At 46.1% G+C, this 12451-nt stretch overlaps 1 protein-coding gene across 1 annotated transcript in view; it reads left to right on the top strand.

Moving 5' to 3' along the window:
* The window catches only part of LOC147711708 (heparan-alpha-glucosaminide N-acetyltransferase-like), a 1547073-nt gene that overhangs the window by 716962 nt on the left and 817660 nt on the right, over nucleotides 1-12451 (top strand). The window contains exon 7 of the mRNA XM_086920225.1: nucleotides 4706-4788. Within this exon, the coding sequence (XP_086776351.1) occupies nucleotides 4706-4788 (83 nt within the window). The remainder of the gene's footprint in view (nucleotides 1-4705; nucleotides 4789-12451) is intronic.

Raw genomic sequence — 12451 nt, 5'->3', positions numbered from 1 at the left:
TTTGGCCTGGTGAAAAATTAAGGGGCATATTATCAAGAAACAGCGTTAAAAATATTGCCGATTTAGCCGCAGAAAACTGCCGCTAAAGCGGCCTTAATGGGCTTGATACTATGCCCTTGAGAGTTCCAATAGAAGCCCATGTTCTGGTGTCAACATGGGCTTCTATTGGAATTCTCAAGGGCATATTATCAAGCCCATTATCGCCGCTTTAGCAGCAGTTTTCTGCCGCTAAAGCAGATATAATTTTAACGCTGTGCTTGATAATATGCCCCTTAGAAGGTTGCCATTTACTATAAGTATTATGAGAAACGGTATTTGCTGCAGTATTTGTCCCTGTCAAATGTGGTTCTGACCCAGCATGAAATGCTTGCACAAGCCGAGCCTACGACATTTCACCTACAGGCTTCCATGTGGCTGTGACAAGTCCCTGTACCAGTTGTGCTAATTGGGCTGCCAAATGTTGCATGCAGACCAAAAGGTGAAATGAAAGGTAGAAATGTCACACTGGGTGTATATGGGTTTCACAATGCAGCTGCTCTGCTGTTCAGCGTCATGAGTCAACGAAGCAGGCCCAGAGACCAGCAGCATCCATTTTACATGCAGACCGCCTTCCAGTGGCAAGGAATGGTTAGAGAGGGTAGGCTGAAGGAAACCATAAGACTTTTGTTTTGTTTTTCCACCATGGAACCTGTCCACTGTTCATCTTGTAGGTGACATGGTAAGGGATTGGGACAAAGCCTCCCTGATCTATAAAAACTATAACCTAGTGTAGGATTATAGTAGCTACTTTTGAAAATGGATATTGACATATTGATGCACCAAAACGTATGACATTGTTGTTATTCGATGAAATATCCAGATTTGTTAAAAAAGAACAATTGATTGACGGAATGCTGAACAATGTCAAACATTCACCCCAGTACACAGATCTGGGCCTAAATCCATTGTTTTTTTGCTCCCCATGCCATTCAAGTTTAAACAGATCCAAATCAGTCTTGACCGTGTTCCCCATGGTAATCGCCCAGCCCGAACTGCCAGGCCAGGTCCTCCCTGGACCGGAAACAAGCACCGAAAGTTAGGTTTTGGGGTATCACCCCTCATCAGACCGGATACAGCCGCGTAGCTAGGGGGGGGCGGTCCGCCCCAGGCGGCACCTTTTCTGAGGCGGCACCTTTTCTGAGGCGGCCGCGGCCGCACGGGCCGGCACTGACTGTCATAGGCCGAGGCCCGTTGCGGCCGCGGAGGTCTCTGTGAGTGACACACACTAGTGACTGTAGGTAGGGTGGGCGGCGGCGCTCTTTAGTTTACGAAGTTGAATACTATCACACACTGTCTTAGTTGCTGTCACGTCATGGTCGGCCCGGGTTCAAAATGAAATGAAAATTCTCAACATTCACGTGATGACCGTCACCGTTGTTGGCCCGCCCCTCCTCCTCCCAGCCTCGCTCAGTCACGCTAGTAGTCCAGTCCTCCTCCAGGGCCGTCAATCCAGTGGTAGCGTGCGCAACCAATGACGGCCCTGTAAGGACTTTGGCCAGCCCTCGCCGCGCCGTAGCAAGCAGTGTGACATCACACGTTACGTGCTCACTGCCCGCCCCGCGCCTACGCTCGCCCCTCGTGGTCGTGTCGAGCCTGGGAAGTCAGAGGAGTGCGTCACTACCACTCTATTCTAGTTTCATCTTGCCTGCCTGCAGCCTGCATACGACCAGGGGCAGCGGCACCCACACAACAAGTACAACTATCAAATAATTCAGGTGAGGAAAGCAATGCATTAAGATGACCGTCCGTCCGTCCAATTACGCTGCAATCATTGCACTGTGCACGACCGGCACGCACCAACAAGTGTTTCACTACTTCTACACACTTTAAGTGCCCAGATTCGTTTTGCACTTTGCCGTTCGTTAGGATCTATGGCTATGCACTTCATTGAAAATCCATGCATGAGTATGAGTTTGCATCTTGTGCCCCCTCCCTCCCCACAGCCTATGTTTCTTGATCAATAAAGTACTTATTTTATCGACCTTGGATGGATGGAAGGCTGAGTGGCCGCCTTGCCGTAGTCTTTGCCTGTGTACTCGAAGTCACATGCTGGTGGTGGCAGTAGAAGCTTTAACGCAGTGAGCGACGAGGCCTTGTTAAGAGTGGGGGCATGAGAATGGGATATGGGTTGGGATTTCTGACGGGCTAGTGCCTGAGCCAGCCACATGTCAAGCATGCCAGCCTGGCTAGTTAGTAAATCCCTCTCTTACTTTAATTGTACGTTATCCCTACATGCATTCTCTCTTCCCTCTCTGCACTAATTCTTGAGGAAGTAGCTAGACCAGTACATGTTAACTCATAAACACCCGTTCTGAAAACTTTGAGAATTGCAGAAAGAAATCAACTCCGCACAGTAGAAAATTGTATTATGCGCTAGCTTTAACTAAATTATGTGGCAAGAAAAGTTCAAATATGCAGCTTTATGCAGAGTGTGTATTAGCCGTGCGTTCCTCGTGTTAACGCGCATTGATAAAAAGGGGATTTTGATTTCTAGACTAAGTCCAAAGGATTCTTAAGAAACAGAACTGAACACGTGCACCGATTCTATTGCAAAATTTGTCCACAAAGGGCGATTTTATCTCGCTGGGAGCACTGGATCACAATGTTATTAGCGCTGTCCCGCCTATACCTAGAGGAAGATATTTTGGGTAAAATGTACAGTGTTGCATGCAGCAGAACCTATGCCTGCGCGTGCACACTTCATGTAATAAAGGAGCTGGTCTTCACTTTAGCTTTTTATGTGCTTCCAGCACATCCTATTTCCTTTACGAAAGTGCCCTGCAGAGCAGAAGTTTACATTCCATATCTATAATTGATGTTTTTTTGTTGGGAGGCATTCAAATATGCAATTCCTCAGCCCCTTGCAAAGAGATGTATAATGTTTGAGATTTTCTGTACTCTGGTGGCGACTTGAAATAACTGCTGTTGTGATAACAGCATGGTGTAACGCAAATTTGCTTGAATAATGAAGCAAATGGTTTTCATGACAAAGAAGGAATAAGTAATTACACACTGTCTGATTACTTTAAAGACGTCAAGATTTATTTCATGCTGCAGAAAAAAGCCATCTCCAGTACTATCATTGTGGATTAATTCCAGCAGAGCACTTGAATACAGAAAATTGGAAAGTGACCTGTTACCTTTTGTAGAATGTATGCCACTGCATTTAACTAAATGTGTCATGTTGTATTTACTAAACTTTTGCGCCATTTGAGCTATATTTTTTGTTAGCAACTGCACATTATAAAGCAGAGATGAAATACACTGTGACTTTGGCAAATCTGTATTTCTGCAAAGAAAATGCCACAGTTTTGCATTCACATTTTTCCAGTGGCCCCGCGCTGGTTAAAGGGGCTACACTATTCTATAAACATAAGGCAAATCATCAAAAGGAGTAGAGCCAAAATTACAAAACTTCATTTGGTAATTAAAAAATAGCAATTTTTAGCAAATAACTGTTTCTGAATTTGCAGATATTAGGATCTAAGGCTCATCATTACCAAATAGCCATTTCTTAATACCAATTTCCAATTTGCGATTTTGTAAGCATCACAAATTGTAAACCTTTATTTTAAATTGGGAAACTCGCACCGACTGATGACATTACCGTTATTGGTCTTGTGTTAAGTCTATGCATAAAGATACGTATTTTTTATAACTACTTGTATGGTGTCCCTTTGTAGTGTTCTTCACTGTGTTACTATGTATGATCATAAATGCTTTACACACTGCCTCTGAGATAAGCCTAGCTGCTCGTGCTACGTTACCACAGGGTTGAGCAGGGGTTATCAAGGGGTGTAGTGCCCTTAATCTGACTTAGGAAGACGGGTCCCCACTGGGACAGTGGCCAGCCATTGCCAACTAGAGACCCCCATTTCTAACAAACAACTATTCCGATTTTGAGAGGAGTAAACATCTCAATGCCCATTAGATTCCCCATGTTAGACTAATGTTCTGTTCTAATGATTTGTTACCTTTGCCTCAAATTGTAAAGCGCTCTGATATCCTTCGGGTTCAAGTTCGTGCTATATAAAACTTTATAAATAACTAAATGTAACTTTCATGATCAAGGTAACCGTTAGCAGCAATACTACGCGAGTCTCCTCGGAGACTCGGACATCCTTCAAGTGCTCACCGTCCTCCCCCCCCCCCCAAGGGGCGGCAATCTGAGGGGTAGCCCCGGGCGCCACAAGCTCTAGCTACGCCCTTGACTGGATAGCTTGACTCCAGTGGCATGGAGAACACAAGACCCACGTCTGGGCATACCGTCCCGCTCGGGGTGACAAATGCAAAAAGAACAATTAATAGACAGAATGCTGAACAATGTCAAACATTCACCCCAGTACAGAGGATCCACGCCTAAAGCCATTTTTATTTTGCTCTCCATGTCATTCCAGTTTAATACAGCCATGTTTGTTCACCAGAGAAGGTTTTACCATCATGTTTGGCAGAGGTATTCTAATGACATTGCTAGATACGTTTGTCTATATCAGATCAAAGCTGTAAGTGTCTTGGAAAAGCACACTCCACCAGGAATTCACCTGTTTTTTCCAATGGGCCTACATCAGCCTTCCGGCCACAAACAAGACCAGCCAAGTACTGAGTTGGGTAGAGTATGCACTGTGCAGCAACGGGTGATATGAAAAATGTGTTTTCTCTGTTTCAGGATGCGGCTCCAGCAGTTCACGGAAGTCTTAAAGTTGACCAACCCAAATCCAGACGTCTTCTTTCTCTGGACACATTTCGAGGGTAAATATATTTCTTAAATTACTCATTTAAGAAATTCAACAGTGTGTATTTCAAGGGTTGTTCACTCAGCCCCTTTTTGGCAGAAAAGATCAGTAAAAAAGATGTAAGCCCCCATCGATTCCACTGTTACTGTTCCATCCTTCGAGGTGGGCATTCCCAATTTCCTCTCAGGGACACACAATCCATGTCATGGAAATGGAAGCCCACGAAGCTCGTTTTTCAATTATATCTCAATTCCCTTGTAAATAGGTGTCATGGTGTAATATTCCCACCAGCCACCCCAGACACCTTAAGTAGATTCCTTTTAATTCACATCTTGTCCATAGTATTGACACTGCCCGGACCCTAAACTTTGTGTCAGTTGTTGGTGACTCTCATGTGGTGGAAGTAGATGCAGTCCTCGTGGGTGGTCACTGGCAGTGGTGGACTGTGAGCTAAAAGCAGCCCTGGATAGTATGTTCTAACCAGCTTTGAGTGAGTGTAGCAAGTGAAACCAAGCGTCTGAGGAGGATTTTAGAGGGTGGGGAAAATTGTGTCCTTGAGTACACCAATATTAGGGCTTATTTACAAGCCCCTTGCACCACTGGTGCATCACTTTTAACATTGGAAAAAGTGACGCACCTGCGGCGCAAGGAGCTTGTAAATAACCCCCATGTGTGCACTTCCTTAAAGGACGTTTATTAGGCTAGAGGGTGGATTATCCAACCCACCCACTGCTTGAACCAATCCCCTGGTCGTCAGCCTACCAGGGCCTTCACTGTTTCCAATATGGCCAGTCCAGGCCCTGGCAGCAAGTGATTTGAGTCGGTGGATAGTAATAACAACCATGGCGTGTTAGTGTTTAGCGACAGGTAACCATGAAGCTGTGCGATAAATGATACATCTGTAACTGTCATGCGGGGTGAGTACCCGGAGATCTGTAACACTGTTCCGATGAGAGTGTCTGATTTGTGACAATCACTGCATGTGAGTACCTGGGAGACCAGTAGCCCTGGTATGCTGTGAATAGTTGAATATTCACCATCAGAGTGCGGTGAATATGTGACGTTACAACGCATGCCATTACAACGCATGCCATTGCAATGCCAACCTTTACCCCAAATTTCTGTCGGGGAGCGCTGGAAGTTGGAATTGATTTATTTTCTATTCCAACTCCAGTGTGTGCAACAGTAGGGGAGGTGTTGGAGTTAAATCCAACACCTTCTTCCCACTGCTGCACACCTTTTCGTTGCAACGGCATGCGATGTAATGGCATGCGTTGTAATGGTTGCATAGTAAAGGCTGTTTCCCGAGTGTGGCAGTTGTCTATGGCCATGTTGCATCCTGGCCATGCCTGTCCTTACGCCCTCCTCTTCATCTGCCTTCAGTGTAGTCAACCATTCTTAGTTCCTGAATCTGCACTGGCTTGTGTTTAAAATCAAAGAGAGAGAGGTGCAATCACATTGTTTTTGTGGTTTGTGTATGAGTGCAGAAGTGTCTGTCTGGTGCCAGAAAGTGGGCCTGTCTAAGGATTAAAATTAAGTGTAGTCCATTACAGAGAAACTAGGCCTAGGAGAGGCCAGTTCAGGAGGAGTAAGAGGCGATACCCTTCTCCCCTCATGCAGCTAGCTAATTAATGCATGGTCATGTGGGACTCACAGCAGGCTGTCTTAAAAACACAAAACCTTAATTTTTTTAAAACAGTAATGATCTGACCATAGCCTTCGACACAACCGCAACATGTTCTTTCATCACATAGTTTTAGTGGGTCCTTGAACTATCTCCAGTGGCGACTCTTCCGCTAAGGCGGAGGAGCCTTTCCCCACTGCCTCGGAGCAGCAAAAGAAAGGAAAAAATAAAATGATAGTAACTAATGTTATAATTTTATTTTGTCCTCCTGCTGTGGCAGCTTGCGTGAGGGGGCAGGGCAGGTTGAAGTTTAGGGGAGAAGGGTACAACCCTCCTAAGTGTCCAATGAATGTTTGGTTGGACTTCTCGGGCCACCCAAACCAATCATGAGCACTTTTCCCCTTTTCCATGCAGGCTGCATTACAGCCTGCATGGAGAACATGCCCACCTCTAAAACCCCTGGCTGAGTACCTTGTTACCACGCTCAGACTAATCACAATGCTGCATTGCAGCATTGTGATTGGTTGCGGGGAGCGTGGGAGTCCTGGTGCTTCCTGTTTCTTACAAGAAGCCAGGATGAGGACGCAAAAGAGGTGGCGACAGCAGCCGGCCAGTCGGCCGGCCGGGAGGTAAGTGTTTTTTATTTATAAGTGATCCCCCACCACTCGCTCCTTCCCCCCACCCTCCCCACTGCTGCTTCCAGACAGCAGCTGTGATTGGCGGCCTTGCTATACACTTGATAGCAAAATACTCACTTCCATATGCACTGTCGACCCAAATTCAATCTTCAACAGATCCCTGGGCTGAACAAGGAGATTGAAGTTATAAAGCTGCACCTGTATAACTTAATTTGTATTTACTATGAAACATATAGACATGTAACATTATTTGAATACATATTGCGAATAATTTTAGAGTCTGTTTGACAGAATCTTGCTTGCTTTGGTGTGTTATGGTTGGGATGTGTTCTGTGTTATCTTTTCTAAACACTATGGGCCGCATTTATTGAAAGTGTTGCATCACTGCGGGAAAACAGCGATGCAACACTTTTAATAGCCCCATCCTTGCGATTTACAGATATGTCTGTATTCCTGACTTGTCTGTAAGCGCAAAATTGGAGCATTGCTGGAGTGTGTCTGAAAACAGATGCAACTCCAGCAATATTCCTTTTCACATGGGTCAAGCCCCATGTGAAAAGCCCTGTGTCACTCCTTACGCATGCTTCAAGTCGGGGTAAGGATTTGACATAGTCACGCCCTAGAAGTGGTGCAGTGAAATGTCATAGATTTCTCTGCGTCACTTCTATGTGGCTTTCCTGCAACGGAATGTCCACCCTGCATACATTATATCTGATGCGGGTATAATGTAGCGAATGGGTTTACAAAGTGACTCATCTGCCTAGATGCATCACTTTGTGAATATGATGGAGTGTGGCGCATTTTTTGTGCTGCCGCAGCGTCACAAACAGTGACATAACAGCGGCACGAGTGCCTCATAAATAAGGCCCCATGTGGGAAGGTGCAACCTTCCTGTATATAGGCAATGGACTTGACATCATTCGCTCTACTCAAAAGATGACTCAGTCACCTCTTTTCCTGATATCCACTTCCGGCACAGTCTATAACTGGATGTCATGTTGATATCACAACAGGACAGCCTTCATGGTGTGTGTGCCCAGAATCTCACCTGTCATACTGCTCTACTGGAGATGGGCCCAGAAAGCCCAAGAAAGGCAACGAAGGGAGAAGCTCTGTCTTCCACTTTTCAAACTATATGCACTTTGCGGGTACCACGACGCCCTCAGGTGTCGATGCTCTCAGTACTGTGCCAAAGCTCTAAATAGGCAGATATCTCCACCACCTCGCAGCAACAGGGCATTCAGTGACGAAGATGTTCCTCAGCGAGATGTTTATCGAGGGCGCTGCCCACACTGTCCCCCACCTCACTCCCCGAGCCAGGCCATTACCTCCTTTCACTATCTCCTGATTCAATAAGCTCGCTGCTAGCTCTCTGCTATCTCCTCGCTGGATGCTGTGGCATGGCTGTGCACATAAATAGGTTTTTAATAAATTAGGTTTGCTGAGCTAAACAGAAAAACAGTCTGTGGTGAGGGCTCTCAGTTAACTCTTAGCGCGCCCTCTAACAATGGGTGATGGAGTTTATCAATGACTGGCACTGGGAAGTCTGGCTGAGGTTCATTTGGCGGGCAACCAGGGCAGACTGAGGAACCAAAAACAGCCCTGGCAGAAATGCCCAAACAAGCCCCGCCCCCTCATTCGTCTCGCTCTATATTTCTCTTTTCATCCATCCATTATCTCTCTTCCCTTCTCTCCCTCTCTGGTCTCTCCTTCTCCCCATCTCTCCCTCTCTCTGTTTAAGTCCCCTGGATCTGCTGCTTTTAACCCCTGGGAGCTGGGAAAGTGACAGAGCCACCAGCAGTGACCCTGCGCTTTCAAAACCTGCCTCAAAGAGGTGCAGCCGGCAGGGAAATGCCCGATGGAATAACCTGCCAGTCCGGCCATTAACGCCTGTTGCACTTTCTTGTTCAGGCCTTGCAAGGACTGAACATGAAAGAGTTGGGGGTGTAGGGCTGGTGAAAGAGTAAATGTGGGAAATGAGCTTCTGTCGCAAAAAGAAACTGCCCAATAGGGATGTCGAGAACTGTTTTGACAGGCTGGTGCCTTCGAAAAGACGGTAGAGCTGGGGGAGTGAGTCATGTTTCAGAGAGACAGTCAGCTTCATTACTGAGTGACCGCGAGCAGCCTAAACAGTCACAAGCTGTGGTCCAGAGAATGACTGTGCCATACTTTTGTTATGAAAAGGACTGAGCTAAACTGGACTCAGGATGTGAGTAGAACTCAGTCTGTGATCACTAGTCACAAAGAGCGCTTGTCTTGAGGCTCAGTGCCTTGCAATTTAATATATCCGTAAATGATGTCACAATATCTGTCAAAACACAAGCTGACCCAAGGTGACGGCATCAAACAAAGGAATGCCTGTTGTTGGTGACTGTTAGCAATGCAAGAATGGGTAAAGGGAATTGCTTTTTGCTCCTCACACTGTCATACACCGACTATGCTAACGTGTACAGTACATGAGTTAGCTCTATGCTTATTGGACTTCATTAAGGGACATTCCCCAGCCCGTGGCAAGAGTGCTATTTGGTGTCAAACGCTTGGATATATAAAATGAGGTGCCAAAAATGAAGCACAGAATCTCTTTGCATTTTAATAAATAAAATCCAAGCCAAAAATGAAGACTTCCCCATGGTTGGATATTAAACCACTAATGAGGCGAACAGTCAGTGTGTAGTATCTTGTATGTGTATTTTTGCATCTCCCCTGTTGCTTTGGTCCTTGCTGCTTAGCCAGTGCGAATGTTCTGCGTGGAATGTTGGTGTGGTAATGATGAATGGAATGTTTGGGTGCCTGTGTGGTGAGGTGTGACAGTTGGAGTACCACCAATGAGGCGAACAGTCAGTGTGTAGTATCTTGTATGTGTATTTTTGCATCTCCCCTGTTGCTTTGGTCCTTGCTGCTTAGCCAGTGCGAATGTTCTGCGTGGAATGTTGGTGTGGTAATGATGAATGGAATGTTTGGGTGCCTGTGTGGTGAGGTGTGACAGTTGGAGTACCACCAATGAGGCGAACAGTCAGTGTGTAGTATCTTGTATGTGTATTTTTGCATCTCCCCTGTTGCTTTGGTCCTTGCTGCTTAGCCAGTGCGAATGTTCTGCGTGGAATGTTGGTGTGGTAATGATGAATGGAATGTTTGGGTGCCTGTGTGGTGAGGTGTGACAGTTGGAGTACCACCAATGAGGCGAACAGTCAGTGTGTAGTATCTTGTATGTGTATTTTTGCATCTCCCCTGTTGCTTTGGTCCTTGCTGCTTAGCCAGTGCGAATGTTCTGCGTGGAATGTTGGTGTGGTAATGGTGAATGGAATGTTTGGGTGCCTGTGTGGTGAGGTGTGACAGTTGGAGTACCACCAATGAGGCGAACAGTCAGTGTGTAGTATCTTGTATGTGTATTTTTGCATCTCCCCTGTTGCTTTGGTCCTTGCTGCTTAGCCAGTGCGAATGTTCTGCGTGGAATGTTGGTGTGGTAATGATGAATGGAATGTTTGGGTGCCTGTGTGGTGAGGTGTGACAGTTGGAGTACCACCAATGAGGCGAACAGTCAGTGTGTAGCATCTTGTATGTGTATTTTTGCATCTCCCCTGTTGCTTTGGTCCTTGTTGCTCAGCCAGTGTGAATCTTCTGCGTGAAATGTTGGTGTGGTAATGATGAATGGAATGTTTGGGTGCCTGTGTGGTGAGGTGTGACAGTTGGAGTATGGGCTGTGCAGCAGACAGACTGCTTCTGGTTGGGCTGCTGTACACGGATTTACCAACTTGCAGCTAAGACTTAATAGATCATCTTAAACTACATCTCGGCTACTAGACCATCATTACTACACTCTGCTTGAAAAGATTGGCTAGACTTGCAGACACTCTGTCACAGTAAGTTTTTCTGTGTTCCTGGCTGAAAATCATAGTATCCCATCATTAAGTGTTTTGCACCACCTCAAAGAAGTACTGATACCCTAGGAATGTGTGATGCTGCAAGTCAAAGGATTCTCAACTTGCAAAATATTTTTATACTTTTCACTTACAAATCATTGATTTCATGTGTGTCAATCTAATTAGTTCAATGGAAGCAAAATAAGTTTGCACCGCCCAGAAAGCATTAGGATATCACACAAATGTCCAGGACTAGAAACAATGTTCATAATGACCTTGAGGAAGGAGGTCACCCTACCAGATTCACACTTTATGATCCTTAGAAAGTTAACAAAATAAGCTGTGAGGCCTAAGTGAAAAGAAGAAAACATCCCAAGGGCCACTCAGGGTGCAAGCTGCCGCCCACCGGCACTCACTATAGGTTTTCTGTCCTGTGACAGTGCAGCTTACTAGGGTGAGACTTTTAGCACTGGGGGAACGTATGTTGTGCAGCTTTATTCCTCACTCGCTGGGCATCCTGGCGCTTAGTGTGGCACTTCTAGTAGGGCGAGAATGGCCTATGCATGGGAACTGCCACGTTTCCACGCTGCCACTCAGAACCAATTGCAGCTGTGCGTGGTAAAGAGAACAATAAACCCATTGCCCAACCAATGGATTTGAGCCTGACGACAATCAGGGGGGGCGGGGGGAGGGGGGGGGGGTGTACCCCTGCATGAGAAGCTAAGTCTCATCAGATAAAGTCTTGAAACTGTGCTTGTCGTGGTGAAACCAAAAACAGGGACATTTCACAAACACAGAAGTAGAACTACAATTTTACATTCACCAAATGGCCCGAACGATTTACTCGCCAGCGCTCCCCAATATAGAAAACACAGACAACGAGGGACAAATGGGAATTAAATGCAACTTTAGCCACAGTATCACCTGTGTTAACTAGATTACTTTCTGCTAGAGAGCCGCTAACAAATTGTTTCACACCACGCACTCCCTGTTAATAAAATGGTGTAGCCATGTCATTCTGCCAACCAGCCGCGGTCTGTAGTGGGAGTACCTGCCGGGCGGTGACGTGGGGAGGGGGAGGGGCAGGGTGGTGGGTAGTAATCTATGGATTACGGAGCTTTACAGGTAAGTAAGCATATAAATAAATAAAACGAATTTGTTGCGCGCACTGCATCACATTTGGGGATGCAGTGCGCGCAACGAAATTCATTACATTTATTTATTTGTTTACTTATCTGCAGCGTCGGATTGGTAACGTGGGCACTCAGGCAATGCCCGAGGGGCCGGCGTCTGACATGCAGCTGTGGGCTGCATTTTTAGGCAGCCTGGGGTCGATTTAGGCGGTTTCTGTGTTGTTAGGATGCCGCCAGTGGCCTTTGTGGAGGCAGATGGATGTGCATTCCATTACCTCCCTTGCATCAACGGGCAGAGGTGTCACTCCCTTTCTATACCTGGGCCGGCCGATTAATATATGCTGATTGAGCAGGGGCAGGGGGTCTGAGGAATAGTAGCCTCACTTGTTTCAGGTGTGGTTCAACAGTGTAAACTAAACAGTGC

Source organism: Lissotriton vulgaris, chromosome 5 (genome assembly GCF_964263255.1).
Source record: "Lissotriton vulgaris chromosome 5, aLisVul1.2, whole genome shotgun sequence".
NCBI classification, from domain to species: Eukaryota; Metazoa; Chordata; class Amphibia; order Caudata; family Salamandridae; genus Lissotriton; species Lissotriton vulgaris.
This window is presented reverse-complemented; position numbering and strand designations above follow the sequence as displayed.